Genomic DNA, 27636 nt, shown 5'->3' with positions numbered 1-27636 from the left:
GATATTTAACTAAATCTAAGGAAAGAAATAGCCATCTAGATATATGAGGTACTAGGGCCAATAAATGAATACAACCAGAAAATTACTTCCCAAAGAAATAACATTGAAATCTAAGAGAAAGACACCAACCCAGCAAAGAGAAATCATCAGAAAACAGCTTCTAAAAAACAATGACTGCCATGCCAGGTTATTATAATCAGTAAAGCTATGCATCATGATTAAAGCAGAAAGAAAACCTTTGTTACAAAAATTGCAGTCTTTGATCTTTAGCCAGTTCTATAGAATATACATGATGTAATCAAACATACTCAAGATGTGCACATCCAAGTAGGAAAAAAATCACACTTCTTTATGTGCGATTTAATATTATTCTAAGGACACACGAAAGATTCTACAAGAATACTCTTGAATAGAATACATACATTGAACAGTAACAGCATGCAAAATCAGTAACTTTACTAGATTAAAAATAAAGGAAGACTATAAGACAAGAATCATAATACCTATAGCAAACAACAAGAACACTTAGAAATAAATTTAACCAATGATGTGAGAGGACTATAAAATAAAATTTATAAAACACAGAAAACGATGTTTAAAAGATACAAGAAGTTGGAAAGATATTCCATAATACTGGATCTACAGGACTAGAAAACTAAACGTGTATAATGCTAAAAGTGTCATTATCCCAATAAAATTACCAAGGGTATCCATTACAGAAACAGATAAAACAAACTAGTCTACAAGTCATGTAAAAGAACAAATAATTCTAATAGCCAAGGTAATACTAAGCAGAAAAATCAATGCTGAAATGTTATAATAAAGCACAATTTCAGACCTCAACTTATAGCATGGCACCATAGTAACAAAAACCTTAAGACACTGACACAAAACAAACATTTAAGTAATAAAGTAGACTAGGGAAGAGAACAGCAAGTATTAAATATATACAACTATGTATATGTGATTTTTGAACAAATTTTTTCAAGAAATGATTACCTATTTAATAATAAAAGAAGGGTCAGTTATCCACATGTAGAGTGAACAATCTAGTGTTTACCCTTGCTAAAATAAATTCAAAATATATCAAATACTTTATTATGAGTTGAATTTTGAAAAAATTATAAGAAACTCTTCAGGATATGGCCATCAGCAAGGTTTTACTGAAAAGGATTCCAGGATCTCAGGATATAGACCTAAGAATTAACAAATAGGATTATATAAAATTTAAAAGTTTCTGCATGGCAAGTGCACATTATTCAAGTGAAGACAGACTAACAAATGGTAAATGGTTGGGATGTAGTGTGCACATGAGAGTGGGTCCTGTGGGTTGAGTTATGGGTCCTGAATCTGCCACCCCGCAAAGGACTGGGGCCACAGCTCAGAGAGGTAGAGGATCAGGAATTTGACTGCCAGGCAGACGTTGGACTGTGAGAAGCAGCAGGACTCCACTCTGGGGGAAGAGGGAACACAGTTTGGGGTCCCACTGGGAGCCAGGCCTCTTGAGTTTGGGGTCCCTGGGTCAAGGTGGCCAGGAACTGACTGGTTCTCAGGCCCTTGTGCTCTCTGAGAGGCCGCAGAAGGGTCGAGATGGGGACATATGGGCTGGATGGACCCACAGCCAAAGTGGGGAGGGGAAGAAACTCTAGCTTTATCCCACAGAGAGGAGGCTCTTGGTCAAGGCAACTCGCTTTGCTGGGTCTCTGTGGCTGGAACTAGAATGTAGAGAGGTCATCTGCGGGAGATTAGACAACAGCTCTGTAGTTGAAGACCATCTCCATGGTTCCCCACAGCAGGTCCCAAAGAAGAGAAATAGTCATCTTAAGATATGGTCTTAAAATATTTATTGTTATGGCAGAAAATAGATGAAGCTATACCTCTGGTATTCTCAGGGTTGGGGTGAGGTTAAATACCTTTTGTAAGGAGGAGGGTCTGGGAAGCAATGCTTAATTGGCTACACCCTCTGGCCTTTAAGTATCTCATTAATATGGAGATCTATCTTGAGGCTTTGTGGCCTGTAGTAACTCCCTCTACCTGTGGAGGAGCTAATAGGAGCATTGTCCTAAGTGTCTATGACCACAAACCTCTTGGGGGTTGGGGCGGGGGGCTGTAGCTATGTGAAAGGAGCCAGTGGCCCAGGGCAAGGCCAAACTCCTACCGACCCTAAGGGTCTCCAGGGTTCAAAGCCTGTTTAACCAGGTACCCAGGTGCCTCTCACAGCCCCCACAGAAAACTATCTTTGTTATCTGGACACCCAAGAACTCATAAAACCTAGTATCCAAACTAAACAATTTGATCAATGAACAAGCCAATGGAATAAATACACACTTCTCACAAAAAATAGAAATGACCAATAAACATGACAAATTAAATATTCTTAGTCTTTGGGGAAATGCAAATTAAAATTACTTTGAGAGCCTATCTCATCATTCAAAGGTCTGTCATAAGGAAAATGAGTAGCAGAAAATTCTGCTGAGAAAATGGCGCTGCTGTTGTTGTCGATATAAAGTAGTCTTTCTACTATGCACAGCACTATAGGATTTTCTCAAAAACTAAAATTACATGAGGACATTGTGGTGGTGCACATCTCTAATCCCACAGATAGGAGTCAGGGAAGGGAAACTTTGTGAGTTTGATGCCAGCATGCTCTACAGAGCAAGTTCCAGAACAGCCAAACAGAGAAACTCTTAAAAAAAAAAAGATGATAGATAGATAGATAGATAGATAGATAGATAGATAGATAGATAGATAGAAAAAGAGAAAACCACTAAAAATAAAAGTGTCATGCTATAAGTTATAAGAAAAGAATTCTAGGACAACATATCACATAGGTCCTTGAATATCCACTTTTTACAATTCAATTAACAATAGACAAATTATAGAATCAGCCAAATAGTTATGAGTTGTAATGTGAGTAGGGGTAGTCAAAGTATGTGATGCCTGAAACATAGCACTGTGTACAACGAATATATGCCAATGCAAAAATTAAAAGGGGAAAAAAAGGTAAGAAAAAGAAATGTCATTGATTTTCATCAGTCACACCTCGATCTTTTTCTGCTTCTGTTTTGTAACTCCCACTTTCTCCCTTTGCCAGAAACCTTGGTGTGTTTGCCTCCTTCCTGCACTGCAGAGCTATTAGACTCCATTAGTTTCGATGTTTTTTAGTTTCTCCTTGTCTTGCCATCTAAGCATACTCAATTCATTTTGATGGCTTTATCCTTCCTCCTCTCCTACACATATACAACACTCCTAGTAGACTCCTCATTCTAAAGCACTGATGCTAAGGATGAAGTTGGAGAAGAGCCAGGTCGGGAGAAAGGCAGGGGACAGAGAAGAAGATGGGGAGCAAGGTCAGCAGCAGCTGCCTTGGGCTCTTTTCCAAGATGTCTGAGGTTTCTATGAGAAAATGCTGCCAATACTTTAGGTTTCCTGTTGAATTTAATGTGGAGTCACATTTGCAGTTTGGGCATTTGAACCTTGAGCATTCAGTACAGCTTCTTAGTAGCCAGATGGATCTGCTATACCAACATTAGTTAAAGTTGATAGAAAACAAAGTATCACTTCACTGGAATACAGGTTTTCTAAATCATTGTTGAAAATACAGATGAGTGGTTTGGAAAAATCCCCAGACTCAGTGCATTGAGAAGGACTACATCTTTTGGCAGCAGGGAAATTTAAATTATCACTAGAGCCTTAGTCTACAGTTCTGTTGTGAAGAGGCACCATCTCTGCTTTTCCTCAGATTCACAAACACCCTAACTTGTCATATTACTGTGAAAGAATGTTTCATCCGATCTTTTTGTTGGCTACTAAATTAGTTTACAGTTATTTCTTTAACTTCTTTCTCCTCAGTCTCCACTGACACCCTGACTCTTAGAGATTTTGATGATATAATTAATATTTTGAATGCCTTAAAAAGATCTATGAAGAAAATTACAAATGACTATTGATTGCTCATTTGAACTCACACTGTTTTATTGGGAACCATTGTTTTATGTAGGATTAGTATGTATCACTGTACCATAGCTTGTTAATAGGCCATGTGCAAGGTGATGATCAATGGGTCAGTGTCAGCCTTGAAGGGTATATTGAATAAAGTAGTTTTTCACTAGTCAGCATTGGTCTGGATACTAATTAACATTTCAGTGTTGATTTGAAATATGGAATAGGGAGTGAGCTTATTAAATATGCAGATTACTCTTCATTGAGTAGGGGTGATTATTGACTTGAACCACACTTTAAGAATTTATGAGGACCTTGACAAATTAAGCAAGGTGATTTTAAGTAAGATGAAGAAGTTTAATGAGCACAAATAAATGATAATTTACTTTGTGTGTAGGGGGTGGGTGTCTGAGTGTGTGTGTGTGTGTGTGTGTGTGTGTGTGTGTGTGTGTGTCTGTGTGTGTGTGTATAATAGCTCAGATTTAGGGGATGCAGGCAGTTTTAGAATAAACAATCTGATAATCACAAATTTGAAATATGGCATTGGTGTTTTTTAAGAAAACGAGAAGTTACCTGTAGCATAAATTTATCCAATTCCTTTAAAGATTGCAGTAGCCTCTTTAATACTTGAGAAAACAATGATGAGCTAATAGCTCCAAAAAGTGATCAATAGATTCTGGGGATAAGAGCTAAAGGAAGATATTCTTTAACTCAACAAGAAAAAAGCTTAAAGGATGAAAAAGGAACAAAGTATTTATTACCTAAAGAAATATCCTGACGTGGGTAAGTGGCTAAGGGCCAACTTACAGGCTTCTTTGAAACAATTTGAGGCTATTCTGTTACATAAATCAAGTTAATTTCTCTGACAGGTGTATGTACCATAGGCTCTGATAATCTAGTAACTCAAAGACAGTGATATCTCCTCATTGAGCTCTGATGTGACTCTGGAGAATATTTTCTTAACATGGGTTGGAACTGATCCACTTCTGGGAATGCCTGTGAATTAATTACACATGAATTTTTAAGGATATACAAATTTTAAACTCTATTGATCTCCTTTTGTAAGCTGATGGGTTATGTGAAGATATCATTTTCAGTATAAAGATGACAATCAGCTACCTGTCAATGGTGACATTAATGAAAAGCTAGCTATACAGATTAAGGGAAATTTTGTGTTCTATTATTATTATTATTATTATTACCTTATTTTATTTATTTACTTTTCAAAAATGCTCCATTCCTAGTCCTCCCTCCTGGAGTTCTTGACAATCCTCCCCATGCCTCTGAGAATGTGCCCCCAACTCACTCACCCACCCCATTCTTCTCCACCAGTATCCATCCTTCCTGGGGCATCAAGCTTCCACAGGATTAAGGGCATTTTCTCCCACTGAGTCCAGACAAAGCAGTCCTTAACTACACATATACTGGGGGCCACAGATCAGCCCATGTATGCTCCTCTGTTTTTGGACTAAACTCTGGGAGCTCTGAGGGGTCTAAGTCAGTTGACACTGTTATTCTTCCTATAGGGTTGCAATCCCTCTCAGTTCCTTCAGTCTTCTCCCCAACTGCTCTATATGGGTTCTCAACCTTAATCCAATTGTCAGCTGTAAGTATCTGCATTTGTCTCAGTCAGTAACTGGTAGAGCCTCCCAGAGGACAGCCATGCTAGGCTCCTGCCTACAAACACAACACGGCCTCAGCAATAGTGTCAAGGTTTGGTTTGTGCAAATGGAATGGATCCCAAGTTGGGCTGGTAAATGGATGACCTTTCTTTCAGTCTCCACTTTTGTCCCTGTATTTCCTTTAGACAGGAACAATTCTGGTTAAAAATTTTGAAGATGGGTGGGTGGTCCTGTCCTTCAACTGAGGGCAATGTCTACCTACTGGAGGTGGTCTCTTCAGGTTCCATTTCCCTCCTCTTGGGCAATTTGACCAAAGTCATCCACACTGAGTCCTGGTAGCCTCTCACATCCCAGGTCTCTAGGACTTTCCAGAGGTCCCCATGCCCCCAACCCCACAACTGCATATTTAGATTCATTCTCCTGGCCCTCTGGGCTTCTCTCCTGTCTCCCACATCACCTGATTCTGCCCTCCTTTCCTCCTTCCCTTCCCCTTTGCCACTCAGGTTCCTGCCTTCTCAATTAGCCTCCCTTGATCATCTTGTTTCCCCCTTCTAAGTGGGCCTGAGTTATCCATACTTAAGCTGTCCTTCTTGCTAAGCTTTGTATTGTCTGTGAGTTGTTTCATGAGTATTCTGAACTTTTTGAATAATATCCATTTATCAGTGAGTGCATACCATGAATGTCTTTTGTGTCTAGGTTATCTCACTCAGGACGATTATTTTCTAGTTCTATCAATTTGCCTGGAAAATTCATTATGTCCTTGTTTTTAATTGCTGAATAGTATACCACTGTGTAAATGAACCACATTTTCTGTATCCATCCTTCACTTGAGGGTGAGTTGTTTCCAGCTTCTGGCTCTTATAAATAAGGCTGCTATGAACATACTGGAGCATGTATCCTTGCGGTATGGTAGAGTATCTTTTGAGTATAGTCTCAGGAGTTATATAGCTGGGTCTTCAGGTAGAACTTTTGCCAGTTTTCTGAGGAACCTCCACACTGATTTCCAGAGTGATTGTACCAGTTTACAATCCCACCAGCAGTGGAAGAGTGTTCCTCTTTCTACACATTTTCACAGTCATGCACTGTTGCCGGAGATTTTGATCTTAGCCATTCTGATTGTTGTAAGGTAAAATCTCAGAGTCATTTTGATTTGCATTTCTCTAATGCCTAGGGACGTTGAACATTTCTTTAAGTGCTTCTCAGCCATTTGAGATTCCTCTGTTGAGAATTCTCTGTTTAGCACTGTACCCCATTTGTAATTGAGTTATGTGCAATTGGGGGGTCTAACTTCTTGAGTTCTTTGTATATTTTGTATATTTTGTATTTTGCATCTATTGGATGTAGGGTTATACAAATTGGAAAGGAAGGGGTCAAGGTATCATTATTAGTGAATGACATGATAGTATATATAAGCACCCCAGAAATTCTACCAGAAAACTTCTACAGCTGGTAGACAACTTTAGTAAAGTGGCTGGATATAAAAATTAACTCAAAAAAATAATCAGTAGTCTTCCTTATACAAATAATAAATCAGTTCAGAAAGAAATTAGGGAAATGACACCCTTCACAATAGTCACAAATAATATATGTTAGTATAACTCTAACCAAACAAGTGAAATATCTGTATGACAAGAACTTCAAGTCTCCAAAGAAAGAAATCGAAGAAGACCTCAGAAGATGGAAAGATCTCCCATGCTCATGGACTAGTAGGATTAGCATAGTAAGAATGACCATCCTACCAAAAACAATCTAGAGATTCAATGCAATTTTCATCAAAATCTCAACAAAATTCTTCAAAGACATGGAAAGATCAATTCTCAATTTCATAGGGAAAAACAAAAACCCCAGGATAGTGAAAACAATTCTCAACAATAAAAGAATTTCTGGGGGAAATCACCATTCCTGACCTCAGGCTGAACCACAGAACAATAGTGATAGAAATCACCTGATATTGGTAGATAAGACAAGTCAGTCAATGGAGTAGACTTGAAGAGCTAGAAACAAACCTACACTCCTATGGACACCTGATCTTTGACAAAGAAACCAAAACCATATACTTGGGGAAAAGAAAGCATCTTCAAAAAATGGTGCTGGTTTAACTGGTGGTTTGCATGTAAAAAGATGCAAATTGATCCATATCTATCACGTGTACAAAGCTCAAGTCCAAATGGATCAAGGACCTCCACATAAAACCAGATACACTGAAGAGAAAGTGGACAATATCCCCAGATGCATTGGCATAGGGGAATCGTTCTTGAACAGAACATCAATAGCTCAGGCTCTAAAATCAATAATTGACAATTGGGACCTCACAAAACAAAAAGCTTCTGCAAGGAAAAGAATACTGTTAATAGGAAAAACAGCAAACTACAGATTATGAAAAGATATTTATTTATTTATTTATTTATTTGTTTGTTTTTAAATCAAATCATAGTTTTTACTTATTCACACAGGGGTTATATACACAAAAAAGCAGGACGTGGGGAAGGGGATGACACTGGAACGTGGGTGTTCAGGGGGAGTACACATATCTTTGTTTTCATTCTTAATGTACTGAGATAAATATCTTTTATTTTTTCATGATATATTATACAGAAAATGAGAGAAACAAGGAATGATTAACTTGACAGAATCCCAGTCCCTATATTAAGAGAGCTTACTTCTGAATGGTCTGGAATTCACTGTGTAGACTGAGCTGGCCTTGTACTCACAGAAATGCCCCTGCCTCTGCTTTCCATGAGTCTTAAAATTGTTGGCATATGTCATCACACCCAGTCCATTTTAGAGTTTCCCATTTTTTGTTTTTTTTTAGTTTTTTGTTTTAAAACAAGTTCTTTCTCTGTAGATCAGGCTGGTTTGCAGTCAAGGATACTTCTGTTTCAGCTTCCTAAATGTTTGAGTTTTAGATGTGTGCCAAATACATGTCACAAAAATTTGTGTTATGTATCCTTAAAAGTACTAAGAAATACTGAACATTTCTGCTATCTCCTGTCTTCTTGACATCACCTATGTTATCCATATGTATGAGTCAGCCTTTCAATTTGTAAGGGAAATGTAGATCTTCCAACGGACAGTCATATTCTCTCCTAAGTTGTCTAAGACACCCATCTTTCTCACATCTGTTTCCCACAAACTTCCAACTTAGCCATGGCTTCTCTAGCTAAACAATTTAGTGGGAAGGGGTACTTCTAACAACTTTGCTGAGAAGAGTGGCTTAAGGCCCCTAAATCTTTTAGGAATAGCTTCAGTGGCATTTATTAACTATTTCCTGAGACCATAGTCCCCCAAAACATAAGACATTCTAGATGAGTGAAATATTTTCCTTGTGCATGTTGATGCATACTTTTTCTAAACCAAGAACATTTGGAACTCTGACTCATATTTAAGCAGTTCTTAAAAATAAATATCAAGAGCTAGTTTGGGCAGCAAATATAATAAAATTGGATCAATCAGGAAAACATTAGCATGGCCCCTGGGCAAGGATGACATGTAAATTTTGAGAAGCATTCCATATTTTAAGTCTGTTCTTTTCTAATGAGAGACAGAAGAAAACTGATCTGGAGGGAAGGAGAGGTGGGAATGAATGGAGAGGGACAAAGTGATGGAAAACTATAATCAGGATATATTGCATGAGAAAAGAAGCTATTAAGAAAACATAACTATAAACAATAAATAAGTAAATAAATATCCAGCTGTTAGTGTCAAAAGATATCTTGTAATTCAAGCAGTTAGGAGATGAAGGCAGGAGGAGGATTAGGATTTTAAGGTTGGCCTCTACTACATAGCTTGGGCTATATAAAATATCAAAGCCATCCTAGAAAAGTTCAGAGTCCATAAAATAGAGGATACCTTTGTCTAGTGTCCCCTGTAGTAACATTTGGGGTAAGATGAGGGTTTCAGGACACAGGGAGAAAGAAAGCTGAAACAGAGGCAGGGAAGGAAAGACTGGAAGTTGTTACCACTTAGACTTAGACCCCCTACCAGCCTTACTCATTGGTCAACAAGTAATTTTTTATTATAATACCATGATGCTTTTACTACTATAGCTCTGTAGTACAATTTAAGGTCAGAGATGGCAATACTTTCAGTAGTTATTTTATAACTCAGGATTGACTTAGCTATTCTGCTTTCTGTTTGATTTGTTTTGTTTTTATTTGTATGTATGTACGTGTCTCTCTCTCTCTCTCTGTGTGTGTGTGTGTGTGTGTGTGTGTGTGTGTTTCCATATGAAGCTTACCGTTGTGAACATTTTCATTTCAATTTCTGTGAAGAACTGCATTGGAGTTTTGAAAGGAATTGCAATTAATTTATAAATTGTTTTGGATAGGGTTGCCATATTTCTTATATTAGTCCAACCAATCCATGAACATAGGAGTTATTTCCATCTTCTAACATCTTCTCTAATTTCTTTAATGTATTAAAGGTTTTATTTATAAGTCTTTCACTTGTTTGATTAGAGCTATCCCAACGTAATTTTTGAGGCTATTGTGAAAGGTTTTGTTTCCCTAATTTTTCTCTCAATTTGTTTGCCATTTGTATACAGGAAGACTACTGATTTTGTGTGTGTGTGCTAATTTTGTATCCTGTTACTTTGCTGAAAGTTTTAATCAGCTATGAAAGTTTCTTGGTGGGAGTTTTTATGATCTTTTATATGTAAATCTTATCATCTGCATAACAGATACTTTGACATTGTCCCCCCCCAATTGTATCTGCTTGATCCCCTTTAGTTGTTTTATTGCTTTAGATAAGACTTAAAGTACTTTGATTGAATAGATATAGTCTAGTGTGGACATTCTTGTCTGTTTCCTAATTATAGTGAAAATTATTTGAGTTTCTTTTAGTTTTATGTTGACTGTGGCCTTCCTCTGTATTGCCTTTATTATAAGTTGAGGTGTATCCTTGTAGTGCTAGTCTCCCTAGGACTTTCATAATGAAGAGTATTAGATTTAGTCAAAATGGTCATGTAGTTTTTGTCTTTCAGTCTGTTTATGTGGTGGGTTATGTTTATTGATTTACATAGGTTGTAAATCATTGTATATGAAGCCTACAAGATTATGGAATAATCCTTTTGATGTGTTCTTGGTTTGGTTTACTTGCATTTTATTGAGAATATTTGCATATGTGCACACAAAGGATATTGACAACCATCCATGTTGAGTTATGGCTGACAGTTCTTATGAAAGTTTAGTTCATATAATCCACAATATTTGATTTCCTGTGTGCAATTAAGCTATCATGTCTGGCAAATACAGTTTTGGTATAAACACACACACACACACAAAGGATATGGCTTGTCATTTTCTTTCTTTGATGGAACTTTGAGTGATTTAGGTGTCAAGATAATAGTGACCTCATAAAAAGAATTAGTTAACGTTCTTTCCGGTTCTATTTTGTGAGATAATTAGAGATATATTGGTGCTAATTCTTCTTTGAAGATCTGATAGAATTCTCCACTAAATCCATCTGGCCCTGGGTTTTGTTGTTGGAAGACTTTTAATTATTGCTTCTACTTTACTAAGCATTATGGTTTTGCTTAAATTTCTTTTCTGATCTTGACTGAACTTTGATAGGTCATATATATTAGAAAATTTATCGATTTCTTTTAGGTTTTACAGTTTGGTTGAGTACAGGTTTGGTTTTGTTTGTTTGTTTGTTTGTTTGCTTTTGGGTTTTGTTGTTGTTTATTTCTGTTTGGTTTTGGTTTTGTCTTAAGTATCTCCTTGTGATTCTCTGGATTTCTTTGAGTCTCAAGTGATATCATCTTTTTATCTCTAATTTTAATACTTTCTATATCTTTTAGTTAAGTTAGTGAAGGATTTATCACTGTTGCCGATTTTCCTTAGAGGACAACCTCTTCATTTCCTTGACTCTATTTATTATATGTTTTACTGGTTTCTGCTTTATTTGTTTCAGCCTCGTTTGATTTTTTTTCTTGCCATCTACTCTTTTGGAAGTGTTATTTTCCTTTTTTCTTTCCTTTCTTTACTTTTTAGACACAGTTTTATGAATTTACCTCTTAGAACACGTGGCCCATATGTTTGAGTGTGTTGTGTTTTCATTCTAATTCAATATTAAAGACTTTTGAGATTTTTCTTTTCATGTCTTACACTCTTGTTGGTAAGGCTTACCTCTGAGATTTTTGTTTGACTTCTTTAATTTTTTTATTTACAGTTTTATCTCAGTTCGTGTTTTCTTTGATGATTTTATTTCTACTTTCATGTCTTAAACAGTTTTTATCATTTCTTTCTAGTTTGTTTCTATTTTCAGACTTCACTAAAGGATTTACTCAATATTGTCTTTAAGGTCTTTGCATATATCCATAATTTATATTTTGGAGTCCTTGCCTTGTGATCTAGTAGAGTTGCTGGGTTCTAGTAGATGTATACTGCCTTGAATAGTGTGGTATTTTTGCACTGGTGTGTAGGAATTTAGGGTTAGGATGATCTTCAGTGTTAATATCTGATCTTGTCTTTGTTGTGTGAGTATTCCATTCTTTGACTCTGTTGCTCTCTCTGGATCTTACGAATGGATGGCAGCTGTCGTTTGTCTGATAGAGTGCTTCCACAGCCTGGGTGGGTGACAGAAAAGAATAGAAGTGAGCTAGGAGAATAGGCTGAGATGAGGTTTGGGAAAGAGTTAAGGGGATCCAGTTCATACCAAGATGTGGGGTCCCCAAGGATTTGGAGGTGTGGTGGGAACTGGGGATCCTGCAAAGTAGGTTTTAAGGAGGCAAAGATCAATTTATGGCAACAAGGATGAACATGATAGAGAGAACCTGGCTAGTCTGGACCAAGAGTAAAAATCTCCAGTGAGTAGAGTTGAGGTGTGTGTATGTTGGGGTAGGCGGTACTCCTGTAGGCAGGCTGATACCAGGTTGAAGCTTAGAATGGAGAGATTCTGATGGACAAGTGAAAGGATCATTTTAATCAACTACCTAAGTCACTGTCAGATGTGGCCATGAAGGACTTGGAAGTCCCAGGTAGAAAGTGTTCTAGGTATCTATGGCTGAAACAAAGGAAAGGGGATAGCCTAGATGGAAGGTGCAAAATGTTTCACAGGAAGGAGGAAAGCTGAATCTACAGCAAAGTTCTTTGGAGTCTCCAGACAATAGAGTTAGGGTGGGGGGAGAAGCACCTGCACGCAGTCTGCTACAGGACTGAGGATGAAACTGCAGTGATTGCAATGAAGCAGAAACCAGACTCAGAAAACCACATTTCCCTTCTGATATGAAGAATACTTTGCACTCTTCCATTTATTTTCCATATCCTTCTACAAACGTGTTTCTGAGAAGATGGAGGAAGTTTTCTGAGAAGGAATTATTAAAATGACCAATGTGATGACCTAGAGAATATAGCCATTAGCTGTGGGAAAAAATATAAGCCACAGCGGTGGAGTCCCAGTGGATTTCCACTCTGCTGGGGGGGTGGGGAGGTCCCACATGGGAGAGGAACGTCTAAGGTTCCAGCGGCTGGAGGCTTTGGCAGCAGCAGGGCTCAAGGACACGAGGAAGTCCTTGGTTCCAAAAGGGTTTTTTGTCATGGTGGATGGTGGATGAATCTGGCAGTACCTCTGTAAAACTCAGGCCAGTCCTGAGTTAAATAGGGGGAGAGAAAGGGGAAGGATTCAGGGAGGATCTGGGGAGGATCTGGGGAGGATCTGGGGAGGCATGCTTAATTTTCTCTGACCTCTGGTCTTCATTAGTATGTAAATCCCTAGGGCCTGAGGCCTATGGTCACGCCCTCTACCTGTGCACTTTGGGAGGCGCTGTAATGGCGTATGTGACTGAACAATGTAAGTCTATGGAGACTCTGGGTTCTGGGGGTGAGGTTGAACTCCTGCCAGTTCTCACGTAGAGTCTCATGGTTCTAGGCCCATGCCCAACCATGAACCAGGATACCCTTACGCAGTCCCACAATTAGCCACACTACCAACAGGGAGGGAAACAGCATTTAGAGGGTACTCATTCCATGCTTCTGAAAAAAGATCATGCGTACTCTCCTTCCTCCTAATAATTAAATATGCACCAGAAAACAAAAACAAACAAACAAAAATGCTGAAGTTGAACAGGCTGTAACAATAATCAATATTAAGTGGTGGACTTTCTTCCATAGTCTTGTTATTTTAATCTCTTCTTTACTATTAAAATCATCTATCTTTTTCATATGATCCAACCATTTCCTGTAACAGAGTCAGTAGATAGGTTTCCAGTGTCATCTTGCTTCTGATACTTCATCCAGAAGTCACTTACCAGACAAGCCCTCCTCCTCTACATGGCTGCTCTTATGAGCAGACACTCTTCTCTGTTCCAGGTCCCAAGACTGCCAGAGTCATGGACTATGTCCTCAGCTTCTCCAAAGGCTTTCCTTCCGGCTGTTTGTTTGGATTTCCTTTTTTATTTTCTTGGCATCTGAATTTATTTCACATACAAGGCAAAATGTTTTGGCAAGTAACTCACTGGAGGCATTCTGACACTTCACAGCTAATTTTGTTACAGGAGAAATGCCCAACCGTTCTTTCCGTAAGAATGGCTCTCCTATTGTGTACACTAAATCTATTGAGAGGCCAATAATATATAGTGAACATCTGATTCTTTCCAATAAAACTTTAATAAGAATGCTGGCTTTCCAAAATAAAAGTAATGCTTTGGAAAAGTTGATTTAAAGTAAGAAAGGGGGATTATGGCTCATTGTTGTCTGTTTTTCCAGACAAACAGCTCAGTACAGAATTTAAAATGTAAATTTCAAAAACTTTATAAGAACCGGAAATGTATATCCTTATAAGATAGTTAAGGGGATGATATCTCATCAAATGTTGCCTGAATGTAGATCTAATCCAGTGTTCGAGGAACAGTGAAGAGACAACACTGTATGATTTCAAAGGGAAAGATTCCACCAGGTAGGACAAAGCAGCTTGGTGGATAAATACCTCCAAAGATGTGGAGATGAAATAAATGAAGGTATGAGGGAGTGCAGTGTTAGCTTACAGGTTCAGAATGTAGATGAGACAACATGCTGCTTCTGGCAGAAATAAAATCTAATTCTCCAAAGCACTTGACAGCTAAAACGTTCCTGTGATTTTTCTAAGACTATAAGATCATGCAGAAAATACTCATTGATACCACAGTAGAAGTGCCCTACACTGTACACTAAGCATATATACTGTTCACATGGTAAACATTCTACCTGTGGGTTAAACTGCAGATGGGTAAAAGACTTAGAAATAATTGTCTAGGTAAAAATGGCAACACAACTGGAATCAAAAAGACAAAGGCAATGACTGATTGCAATATTTAGATGCTCTGAGCTACCTAATTCTACCCAACCTAATAACTGTGCAGAGAAAGGAGCAACAGAGACAGAATGGCAACAAGGAAGCAAGAGCTATTATTGAAGAGCATATAATTGGTAGGAAAATGAGAGGATGGCAATTACAGAGTGCACAATAGTAATGGTAATAATAAAGTTGATAACTACACCTCATAATCAAGTACTTAGGAGCTAATCAATACAGACTCTGCCTTATATACAGTACCTAATTCAAACCTTGAATCACCTTCATGCAGAGGCATCATCTGTCCATGTTTAGTAGGGAAAGAAATTACAATTATATTGAAAATTTTGTTTACCAAAGCTCACCACCATATTCCTTGAGTCTGAATAATGCATTCCTACCAGGATTTTTATGGTAAACTCTGTGTCACTTTATATGCTGGAACAACTTCTGAACTCTGTGCTTTAGATCTCTTGGCTGCTGTAGCCAACAGACAGCAGTGGGCACTGAGCAAGTTTTTATGTGTCACTGGTGATCCTTCCTAAATGCTATAAAATCCAGAAGAAGAAACTGGAAGCAAATGGGAAGGGAGGCCTGTTCTGGGTTGGAAGATGACAGTCATAGACCATATTTGTCTTTTCCCACTGTTATAAGTTTGCCTGGAGTGTCCAGTGCTAATCCTATTATGCATGTAACATTTCTCTCCTGCCCTGAATAAATATCCCTTCTGATGTAGTTGCTTGGATTGACTTAGTCCATTCCATACAAAAGGAGATTAGACTTGCAATCTCAGCTCCAACCTGTCATTGGCTGGTGAATAAACCACACAAGCAAAGTCTTTTGTTGTTGTTGTTGTTCAGAAAAAAAGGTGATGATCTAAAGGTCTATGGAAGTTACTGGAAATGTTTAAATAGGTAACATCTATGCTCTAAAGGAAATTATGTGAAAAAGGACATAAAAGCTCACTACAAAGTAACTGGGAATTAAATTTTAAATAGTTAACAGTTTTAGAAATATAATCATTCTGTAATATATTTATTATAACATGATTTCATTAATGTCAAGTCATGACTTTCCTAGAGTTTGCTGTGGCTACAAGGAAGAACATTCACTCTTCCAAGTTTCCTCATTAACCACAATCCAGTGCACAGAGAACTTTCTCTGCACTAATCTATTGCTAGAAAAGTAAACATTTAGGAGTGCTTTGTCCGTTTAGCAGAATAATAGTAAGCCTACCAACTCCACAGGCATGGGCTTGGGGGCAAGATTTATAGTACAACGTACTATTTTCCTCTTGTGAAACAGACCTTAAGTTTGCAAATACAGATAGATGGTTGCCATCATACCATTCTTGCCACTATTATATCAATGAGTCTACCTCACCATGCCAGTCATTACTATAGGTCCCAGGGTTCACAGCTGGGTAATAAAGTTAATGGCTCCTCTTACGTCTAGTACACTGCAGAGATTCTTCCAATACTATGTAAGCTAGAAAGCATGGGAGAAGTATCCTAGTTTGTACTAGCTTGAGTTCTCTTACTTGTGTAGGAAGGCTACAGATTAAGGTATGTTTATTCCATAACCTGTCACTTTGTTGAACATGTTTACAAATTCTAGAACTTTTTTGATAGTGTTTTCTGTGTCTTCTATAAATAAAATCATATTGTCAGAAAATTAGCATAGCTTAGCTTCTTTCTTTCCTACTGTATAACCTTTATTTCCTTTCTTATTTAATTGCTTGAGCTAGAATATCAAGTACTACATTGAATAGTAGTGGTGTAAGTAGTAGGGAAGTAGTAAAGCACAGCTTTATTCCCAGTTTGGGAGTCAGAGGTAGGTAAATCTCTGAGGTCAAGCCTAGCTTGGTCTGTAGAATAAGTTCCAGGACAGCTAGGGGTACAAAGAAAGTCTCTGTCTGGAAAAAAAAACGAAGAAAAAAAAAGTAAAAGGAAGAAGAAAAGAAAGAAAGAAGAAGAAAAGGAGGAGGAGAAGAGGAGAAGAGGAGGAGGAAGAGAAGGAGGGAGAGGAGGAGGAGGAGGGGGAGGAGGAGAAATTGTAGAAGTGGACACTCTGACCCTGTTCCTGATCTTAAGGAATGCTTTGAGTTTTTATCCATTTAATGTGATGGTGATCATCTGTTTTTCTTAGATAACATGTGTTGTGTTCAGATATATTCCCTCCATACTTAGTCTCTCTAGGATTATCATGAAACGAAGTTGAATTTTGTCAAAGGGGTTTTCTACATCAATTGAAATGATTATATGATTTCTGTCCTCGAGTTAAATTATGTGGTTGGATTCATTTGTTCATTTATGTATATTGAACCATTCTTGAGTCCTGGAATGAAGCTAACTTAATCATGGTCAATAAGCCTCTGTGTGTGTATGTCTTTGTGTGTATGTGGGGTGGGGGGTGGGGGGTATGTGTTAATAACTTTTGCCAGTTCTTTATGAAGAATTTTCAAATCTGTGTTCATCAAGGAGGTTGACTGATAAATTCCTTCCTTGCTGCTCTTCTTGGATCTTTGTCTGCTGTTGCTATCAAGGTAATACTGGCTTTCTATAAGAGTTTGTAACCGTTCCTTCCATTTCTAATTTATGAAACGATTTGAAGATTATTGATGTTAGCTTTTTCTTTGACCATCTGGTAGAATTCTGCCCCTAATCCAAGTCTGGGCTTCTTTTACCGTGGAGATTGTTAATTATCTCTTATATCTCACTAATTGTTATAGAACTAATTTACTTACTTAACATTGGATTGATTTCATTAGGTTTTATACATCAAGAAATCCATTTACTACATTTAGATTTTTTCAATTTAGTGGAATATAACCTTTTGAAATGCCTTCTCATGGTTCTCAAAATATCTTTAGTTGTTATGTTGCCCTTTTCATCTCTAATTTTATTAATTTGGGTCTTCTCTTTCTTTTAGTTAAACTGGCTAATAGTTTGTCATTCTTTTCTACATTGAAAAGAACCAAATCTCCACTTAGTCCACTGGCTGGTTGCATGCATCTGTATCTGTATTGATGAGGCTCTAGCACAGCCTCTCAGGGAAGAGGGATACCAAGTTCCTGTCAACAAGTACTTCTTGGCATCAGCAATAATGTCTGGGTTTTCGGATAGGATGGACCCTTAGGTGAGGCAATCTCTGGATAGCCATTCCTTCAGCCTCTGCTCCACTCTTTGTCCCTGCATTATTTTTTGACAGGAGCAATTCAGGATTAATATTTTTGAGGTGAGTGAGTGGCCCCATCTCTCAACCGGGGGCCATACCTATCCACTGAACATAGTCTCTATAGGTTCTCTTTCCCCTTTGTTGAGCATTTTGGCTAATGTCATCTCCGTTTGGGTCCTGGTTACCTCTTGGGTCCCTGACATCTGAAACTTTCTATGGCTACCCCAGTTCCTCTTCTACTGCTACACACCTGACCCTCTGTACTTCTTCCCAGTCACCTCCCCCAATGAGGGAACTTATGGGAAGGACTGAAGGAGCTGAAAGGGTTAGCAACCCCACAGGAAGAAAAGCAATATCAACCGACCAGACCCCCCAAATCTCCCAGGGACTCAACCACCAACCAAAGAATACACATGGAGGAACTCATGGCTCTAGCTATATATGTAGAGGATTACCTTATCTGGCTTCAATGGGAGACGATCCCTTTGGTCCTGTGAAGGCTCAGTGACCCAGTGTAGGGGAGTGCTAGAGTGCTGAGGCAGGAGGAGGTAGGTGGGTGGGAGAGCATCCTCACAGAAGCAGGGGTATGGGGTAGGAGATGGGGGTTTAACTGAGAAGGGGATAACATTTGAAATGTAAATAAATAAATTAACCAATAAAAGAAAAGAAAAAGGAACCAATTTTGTTTCACTGATTCATTTTTTATTTTTTAAATGTCCTTTATTTTAGCCCCAATATTTCCTAATTTTCTCCATCTAACACTTCCTGTGTGTCTCTATATCCATCCTCCTCTTACTCACTATGTTTTTTTTTCTTAATAATGCTATTTTTTTATGTCAACTGATTGTTTGCTCTACCTCTTGATGTATAGTTGACTTCATTTAACCCTGTTTACAATATTCAAGCAGAAAGCTCTTGCATTAAAGGTGTGTGTTAAGGCATAGCCACACTACAGATAAATACAGATTTTTCCAGTAAATAGCACAATCTAGGGGTTCAGAGTATGATCAAATATCCTGCAACATGTCCAGTTTTATCATCCTGTTGTGATCAGAATACAAATGAGAGGTTTCTGTTTTCCTGTTTATTGACATTTGCTAGTATGAGATCTACTTTAAAGATGGTCCCATGTGGTAATGAAGAGAATGTGCATTCTTTGATATTTTGGTGAAGTGGTCTGTAGATGTCTTTGTCCATTTAATCTATGATGTTATTTAATTTCAGTGTTTCTTCATTCATCTTTTGTACAATTGATCTATCAAACGCTGAGAGTGAAATATGGAAGGCATGTGCTATTAATTTGTTTGGGTTAATCTATGATTTTTAATCTTGTGGTGTTTGCTTTAAGAAGCTGGATGGGCCTCGATTTAGTACATATATATTCAGAAGTATAATTTTTCTGATGGGTCAGACCCTTTCAATGAATATGAAGCAACGCTTTTTATCTCTCCCAATAAGAATTAGTTTGAAATTTATTTTGTCAGATGTTAACAGAACAACAATTGATTGTTTCCTGGTTCCCTTAGCTTTGAGTACTCTTTCTTCTTTTCACCATAAGGTGCATTTCTTGGAGTAAAAAGAAAGAAGGGTTCTGTCATCTAATACAAACTGTTTTACCTTTTGATGGGTAAATCGTGATCAAAAGTACTCAGAGTTATTTTTGAAAACTAAAGATTTTCTCCTGTAATTTTGTTGATTTTGACATGTACTGGAGAAGAACAGCTGGGTGGAAATTTAAACAAATGGGAGTCTAGTGGCCTAAATGTTTAATTCCTCTCTTTGACTGATCCACTGCTGGTCACTATGCTTCTATTCATTTGATCGAGTCAAATTATTCTAATGTGAGTTTCCACGTCCACTTGTGATTGGAGTTATCCTGACTTTGTTCTGTGGGCTGTAGATAAACACCCCACAAACTGTCCACTTTGTCCAAGTTGCTGTGTTCTTACAGTGTTGGTAGCTGTGTGATACCCAAAGTTCTATTCAAGAGTTTATGTTAAGCTGCAAAAACACAGCTTCATCATTCCCATTATGTCACTGATAATGTCTATGTCAACAGTTACTGGGAATTCCTTCGATGAAATCCTTTACAGTCACCTTTGTAGATATTCTGCTACAAAAGGAATCAATTATTCCCATTTGCCTGGGGAGACATGTCACTATGATGGTGGAAGCTGTTTTCTTGCAATCTTCTCAATGTACAGAACATTGTTAGATCCAATGGTAGAGGGATTCATTCTATTAAACGTGAGAACTGTAAGGAGAAATGACCAAACTCATGATTGTCCAATTAAAGCAAACTCTACATTGTGGTGCACCTGGGACTGTCTCACCCTAAAATGGAATGTGAGAGGCCAGCGCCTGCTGGAGAGCTAAGGTGTGTGTGAAGAGAGAGCTGGCTCACGGGTGAGAGAGCTGGCTGGTTTACTATGTTAGGAAGATAAAGGGAAGGGATAAGGGTAAAGACAGTTTGAGCGTTAAATAAGTCAACCCCAGGACTTGGAAAAGTAGCAGATGGAGCCATGAAATATTCCTATCCCATTTAGTTCCCAAAGTCTAATCAGCCACTGAATTTGCTTAGCTTCTATTCTACTATCTGGCCTGGAAATCCCAAATAGAATTTTCTTTTACAAACAAACAAACAGCACCCCCAAATTTACAAAAACCAAGCATGCAACCTTAGAAAAAGTAATTCTATTTCTGGATCAAAGAATATTTTGAAATTTTAGAGTATTATAAAAACTAAAAATTCACTCATTATGAAATGGGTCCTGTCTGAATTTAACAAAAGCAGTCTTTTCTCTGTCTTTGTGTCTCTATTCGCTTCCTCTATCCACCCTCTTTATCTTCTTCCTCTCCTGGTTTTCTTCTTTCTCTCCCTCTCCTTTCTTGAACACACTCACACAAACAGGCACACACACACACACACACACACACACACACACACACACGCACATGCACATACCATAGGTAAAATAGAACCAGGAAAACAGAAACATCAGCATCTGGAAGTGGAAACACTGACCTTCATGGATTCCTGCTCTGTATCTGAATCCTCTATCTGTTCCTCACTGACTGTGTCACATGGTGCATTTATTCTCTGAACCCATCTCATCTGGAACTTGGTAAAGTAGTTCTAGATGTAAGGCGTTCTAGTGTGGATAATGTATGTCACTTGCTTATCACCATATAGTATGCACACAGTAAGGACTATTTTTTTTGTTCTACAATTAGCATTTCTTTTTTTTTTACTTTCTTTTTAAATTTTTTCTCAAATCATAATTCACACAGGGTTATAAACACAGAAAGGCAGGATGTGGGGAAGGGAATGACATTGGAGTGTGGGTGTTCAGGGGGAATACAGATATCTTCAGAACCAGGTATCGGCTGGGTGAAGGTTCAGGGGACATGTCACTATGACTCTGCCTATGACTCGCTTGTCCTTATCTAAGTTGGTATTGTCTGCCAAGGCTACCTATTTACAAGGTCTATGACTACTCAGGCTTATAAATTTCCACAAAAGCTGCCTGTTGACATTAGCTTATAGCCATCAGTTTCAATGTTTTTCCACTGAGACACAAGACTTGGTGTTAGTATACATGTATGACAGGCCTATTGCTGATTTTAGGCCTATGGCTGATTTTAGGCCTACAGTGGGTAAGCAGGGCTGCCCCTGACATCTCCTCCCTTCTCTAAGTATAGAAGGGCTGTGGCAATTCTAAACTTGCGAAGGCGGGGATAAAGGCCTGATCTCCAGTATTTGAAGGGGACCTTGTAATGGCTCCCGTCCCCCTGTCGTTGTCCAGTGAGGCATGAGGGCCATACCTGTCCCAATGTCTTTTTCCTGGAGAGGGGATACTTTTGACATCAACCCTTATGCAATCAGGCTTGTCCCTCAGGGAACCCAGAGAGATATTTTTATCTTTTATTGATATTCCCTTGCAGTGCTTAGCCTTGCAGCCTAAGCAAGAATTCAGATCACCTGACAGAGGGGGTTCTGGGTGGCCCCTCTCTGCTTGGTCTAGGGGCAGAAGTCCCCCCTTTTAGGTTGGGTGGATGGGTTTTGGAAACACCCTGTATAAAGTAACAACCTCATCTTGAGTCTCGTGGTTCTCCATAGCTAACTAATGATAATGTATCTGAGTAGGTTTTGCTACCAAATTATTTATCTGTTGTATCACAGAGTTAGTCTGCCTATTTGAGAGCCAGGGACCAGCAGAAAAAAGCAAAAAGAACCCAAATAATGGTCCCAAGATGGAAGGAAATAGGGTTGAAAACCTTGGAGAGGCTGCAAATCAATTCTTGTACCAGCATTCATTTGTCTCTTTCTCTCTCTGATTTTTCTTAGGCTTCACTACCTATTTCATGCTCTCTTTAACCCTCCTTGTATTGTCTATGTAAAGGCAACCTTCTTCTTTGAGGGTTGTACACAGTCAAGAGCTTTTCTATTGTACTAGAGTAAATCAAGTCCAATAAGGATCTTTGCGATTTTAGGAGGTCTCTTCAGACGGTGAACGAGGGATTTCTTCAGATTAGTGATGTCAATCTCTAGCTGTTTGATGTTCTTGTCAGTGGCCCTTCAAAGGTCTGAGTAGTATAAGTTCGGAGGCCAACATCTGGATTAGAACTTCTAACCTCACGGGTGATTCATTTTTACCTGGGATGCTGCCTGAGTTAAAGCTCCTGGGAGTCCCTCTTTCGGATTTTTGGTGTTGGGTACCCAGTAAGGACTATAATAAATAGGTTTTATGTATTTAGTTGACTTGAAACCATGCTGTTTGTATAAAACACAATAATGCTATAAAAGCATTAAACCCTTGTCACAGAGGAAGATGGATGAACAACTGAATTTGTCACTGCTAATTTGCTACTACTTTGATGAGATAGCTCAATTCCCACCCCCCACCCCCACCATGATGCTGCCAGACACAAAGAAAAACACTAAATTTTTTAGTACTAAAACTTCACCTTCACTTTGCTAATGATGCTGTCTATTGGTAATTTGCCATGTGTAACTTAAAGGCAGTCCTTCTTAACCATTACATTTCAATATTAAGAAACTGTATGTTAAGAAAAATTCGATGGTATGTGCCTTTGGATAAATGACCCTTTTGTTCCTTCAGTTTTATTTCTATTTGACAATAATACTCTTTTGTGTCTCTCTTTTCTCCCATAAACAAGGTCTCTTCAGGATCTGTCCAAGCAAACAGATATCCCTTATGGCACAGTCTTGGACTCTGCAGTATATCAGCATGTGCGCATGAAGGGGCTGAATCCTTTTGAGAGGGACAGCATGTATTCCCAGATGTGGAGGATGATCAACCGAAGCAATGGGTCAGAAAACAATGTTCTGGAATCCCAAGCAGGCATTCAAAAGGTACTGTGCTCATCTATAGTCTTCATCAGCTTGTCTTCAATATGGTCATGGCTAAGTTGAGATTTATTTCTTCCTTTTTTATTGTAACTCATTCAAATTTTTAGTTAAATTATGTTGTTATTCTTTTAAGAAAGGTCTCTGAGCAACTCAGCAATCTCATAAAGGAAACTTCAGGTCCCCTGTGTTGTCTCACCAATAACTTTCCCTTGGAAATCCAAAACTAAAATCTGGTGCTGTTATTTTGTTCAAAAAAGGATTAAGAACTTGTAAACATGAAAACTAAATAAGTTTTCCCAAACCCCATTCAAAATATCATTCACGTTATGCAATTCACTTAAATAACTCAGGGTGTTTTCTATGTAGCATTTGTTTTTAATACTAAACTTTATCTGACTTGTGATTATCTAAACCTATTAGGAAAAAATTTAATCTTGTCAACAAATAAGGTTTCTGTGAATGATTGTCTCTGTTTTTCAAAGTGGAAATTTTTATCTGATTATTTTTCTATGACCATCATTTAGAAATAAATGTGTTCATAGGGCTTAGAAAGATGTTTGCACATTTGTAAGAGGAAAAATTAAAAGCTATTCTTCATTCTAGACATAGTTTATTTACAAATATACATAAGCAATTCACATTCTCAGCAGTCCCTGTGATAGAACTGGGTAGTTTTTTGCTTAAAATTACGACCAGTAGCTAACTGTGGTTGGTATTCAGTAAGTAACCATGAAATGAACAAAGTAACAAACAAATGACTGAATATCAACCACAGCAGCAGTAATATTCACTTTCTCTATGAGTTTCTATATCAGAAGATTTCTGAACCCATGTCTGAGATTCCTGCTCAGAAGGCAAAAGCTCTGCTGGAGGAAGGGTTTGCTATTCTGGTTTCTCTGTTGCTGGTTTTAATACGGCTCTCAGTCTCTGGAATCAATCTAAATAATCATTGCCGTTGTCCTGTTGGCATCCTTGTCTTGAGAACCGATGCTGATCATGTAATCTCATCCATAAATATTAACAGTATTTATGATAAAGCAAACACTCTTAGCATGTTAGCAGAGGCCGCTGAGGAAGAAAGTGCATGACTTTGCTCTGTCTCAAGCAAACTCTGATGACTTTGCCCTCACTATCCAAGTCCAATTTCTAAAGGCTAAATGTTGATGGGAAATAGGACATTTTTGTCTTCCTCAAAAGGATCATCGGATCCTGGAAGATTAACATGACATCATCAAAATAAGGGGGTTAGAGTAGAGCGTGGACCAGTATGTGATTAGGCATGATTATTGGGGGAAAGGAGAAAAGGGTGTATGTTTGGGGTTCATTATGTAGGTACTCATAGAGTAGAAGGTAATTTGAGCAGTTGAATAAGTCTACTAAATGGTTTGAAAAAATAATTTTCCTTCATCTACCGTCTACCATCCAAATGGAACTTTCAGTTCGGGAGGAGTTCTTTCATGAAAGAGTATGCTCTGTGTAGAAGAGTCCTCATTAGCCCTCTAGTATTACTTCACACTGTATAAAAACAGAAATTCTGTTTTTGAATATGAGTATAAACATAAATTCTTCTGTTTTAATTTTATTTTGTTTAGGAAAGAAAACTACCTGAAAATAGTTCACTTTCTTTCATCAGATATAAAATATCAATAAAGTACTTTAAAACAAGCATGTATTCACTCACGCATTAATATATCCATTTTCAAATATTTGCTAAGTACTAGATCTGTACCAAGGCCCTAGGTAGAAAGTAAAGATTAGTTTAACATCAAAGAAAAGGTCACCTGGCTTAGTAACTGAAGTCTGGTGAGGACGACATGAGAGATATAAATCATGATTTAGATAGCAATATGTATCATGAGATTTTTAATAAGGTGTTATTGTGAAGGTTGAAGAGGCAAGCTACAGATCTTTTTTCCTGAATATCTCACTTTACTCACTGACAAAAATAATCCAGGTGGAAGAAAGAAGCATGAGCTAATAAGTCCTGCTATCTGGATTTAAATCTAGCTTGATTTTTTAAATGAATTCTAAAAATATAAGCACATTTTAGAATCTTTCTGGGCATTGAGAGTTTTGCCACGATGATAAGAATTCCTACCTCATTCAGGTTTTCTCAACATTAAATAAAGCCATTCATGTTCTCTCTTCTGTAATCCCTGCATTTCAGAGGCTGAACCAAGAGAATTGTAAGTTCTAGTCCAACCTAGGACACATAACAAGATCCTATCTCAAAAACCTAAAATTAAATAAGTAATAGTGATGAAATAATATGATATGTGTAAAGCTTCAAAAATAATATGAGCAGAACTGTAAACCTATCTTATAAGATAGTTTGGGGGAATGATAAAAGAATAGCTATGTGAAGGATTTGTAGCTACAGAACTGTATTGTTTGCTACTTCCCCCTTTAATTTAAAATTGTGGTATGATTTTTTTTAAAAAAAGAAAGAAAAACAGTAGGAAAAAATAGAAAGCAATGTCTATTTCTGAGATTCAGCTGATGAGGAAAGTTAATCAGGTGAAGAGAGTAAATCAAGCCTTCTCATGTATTCTCTGCCCTTTCTGGAAAGGTAATGAACACAAACCTGGTGAAGATGAGATGCGTTTGTAGATTTCTTTCACAAAAGCAAAGGAAGTTGAAATTGACTAATCACAGGATAGGTAGGAAGAATTACATGTATTTGGGTTCAGTTTGTAAGGATTAAAGTTTATTAAAAAGTGAAACCAAACACCAAGCAATAACCTCCTCACCTGCTGAAGCTCTCACCATAGGTGCCTGAAATCCAGACTGGAAAGATACGAACCTTGAGCGTGAATTCTTTGTCCAGAAGCTGTCTTCACATAGCTCTCATAGCTGTTTGCTGTTCTCTGTCGATGGTTTCTAATTTGTGCAGGCAGAAAAAAAAGCCCTCAGAGATAAGCTAGGTCAATGGTCCACAAAAGAGTAAAGTTCTTCTGTCGTATCTCTGACAGAAATCCATACCCGCAGGAACTGTCTCGAAGAGAAGCCTGCATCACTGTAAAAACAATCCTCACAATCCATAACCTTGAATAGATCTCATTAATGTCTCGGGCTATGCTTGTTCTTAATTGAGCTAGCAGTTTCCTCTCCTGGAAGGCATATCATGATCCCCTCAGTTATCTTTGTTCTGCTGTACTAGAGACAGCTGTGTAAATGAACAGAAAGTTGGGAGTTCAGATTCTTGCAAGACATTTACCTGTACTGAGGCATCCTAATTAAACTCGAAGTAATGTGCCTCTTTGCTCTGCCTGGGGATTTTTGCATAAGTATTAAAGATATATAATTTGGGAAATGTAATTGAGTTTTTCAGGAAGTTAACAGTCATTTTTGAGTATCTTCCATGTATCAGTCACTGTAGTTAAGAGAAATGGGAACAATGCTTTCCTGGAGTTAACAATGTAGCAAGGAGAACAGTCTGTGGCAATAATCACACAGTAAATGAGGAGATCCTTCCACAAGAGGGAGGAAGAGAGAGACGGAATCCATGCCCTCATTTTGCTTATGCACTATCCCTCACATTTGGTGTTTTTTTTTCTAATCTCTATTTGTTTAAAAGAAAAAATCTTATTTTAATTAATAAACCTCATGATTTTTTGAATAAAATTCATTCCTGATTCTCTAAATCCTCAAAAAGAGAAGGAGAAATCTAGAGTTATGAACTTAAGTATTCAGTAGCATTTTAACTTGAGTTTCAGTATGTCAAACTCTGGAGAACACACTGCAGATGCATTTTTTTATATTGATGTTTAAGGAAAAGTTCGTGTGGGGGGTCCTAAATCAGAATAATGAGGTGCTATATGTTTAAGACTACTTGGCAACATTTGTGATTTTAAGATTGCTTTATGTCACACCGAAAACTGTATATTGAAGCTGGGACATAAAGCCTCATCTACTCAAGTTTTTCTCATTAGCCACACACAGTTCTAACTCAGACTCGCCCCTTTTGCATCAGGGAGGATTTCCTACTATGAGCTCCACAAGCCTGTGGTTATTCCTCACTTAGCACCCACTCTTGAATTCAAGAAGAAAACTTCCCTGGGAACTCTTACCTTCATAGTTCTCATGTGCCCATGGTGTGCAGAGCTTCCTGGATTGTAAGTACAGTATACTCTCGGTGCTCAGTTCTTACCGTAAAACTTTCACAAATTGGAAAGTGCCATGCATTTTTAAAAAATTCTGTTGGAAAGTTTACACTCACAATTCTATGAGAATTTTAAAAATCTGTTCACC

The 27636-nt window shown here is 37.9% G+C and overlaps 1 protein-coding gene and 1 non-coding gene across 2 annotated transcripts in view; both read left to right on the top strand.

Annotated features, from left to right (window-relative positions):
* Positions 1-27636, top strand: part of Grid2 (glutamate ionotropic receptor delta type subunit 2) — a 1223762-nt gene that overhangs the window by 1114284 nt on the left and 81842 nt on the right. The window contains exon 13 of the mRNA XM_028782458.1: positions 23193-23388. Coding sequence (XP_028638291.1) covers positions 23193-23388 — 196 coding nt within the window. The remainder of the gene's footprint in view (positions 1-23192; positions 23389-27636) is intronic.
* Positions 8979-9082, top strand: LOC114633860. The gene has a single exon (XR_003713248.1). It is a non-coding gene; the product is annotated as a U6 spliceosomal RNA (small nuclear RNA).

The sequence above is a fragment of the Grammomys surdaster genome, unplaced genomic scaffold (assembly GCF_004785775.1).
Source record: "Grammomys surdaster isolate TR1022 unplaced genomic scaffold, NIH_TR_1.0 752, whole genome shotgun sequence".
In the NCBI taxonomy this organism is placed as follows: Eukaryota; Metazoa; Chordata; class Mammalia; order Rodentia; family Muridae; genus Grammomys; species Grammomys surdaster.
The sequence above is the reverse complement of the archived record's forward strand: the minus strand, read 5'-3'. Positions and strand labels throughout refer to the sequence as shown.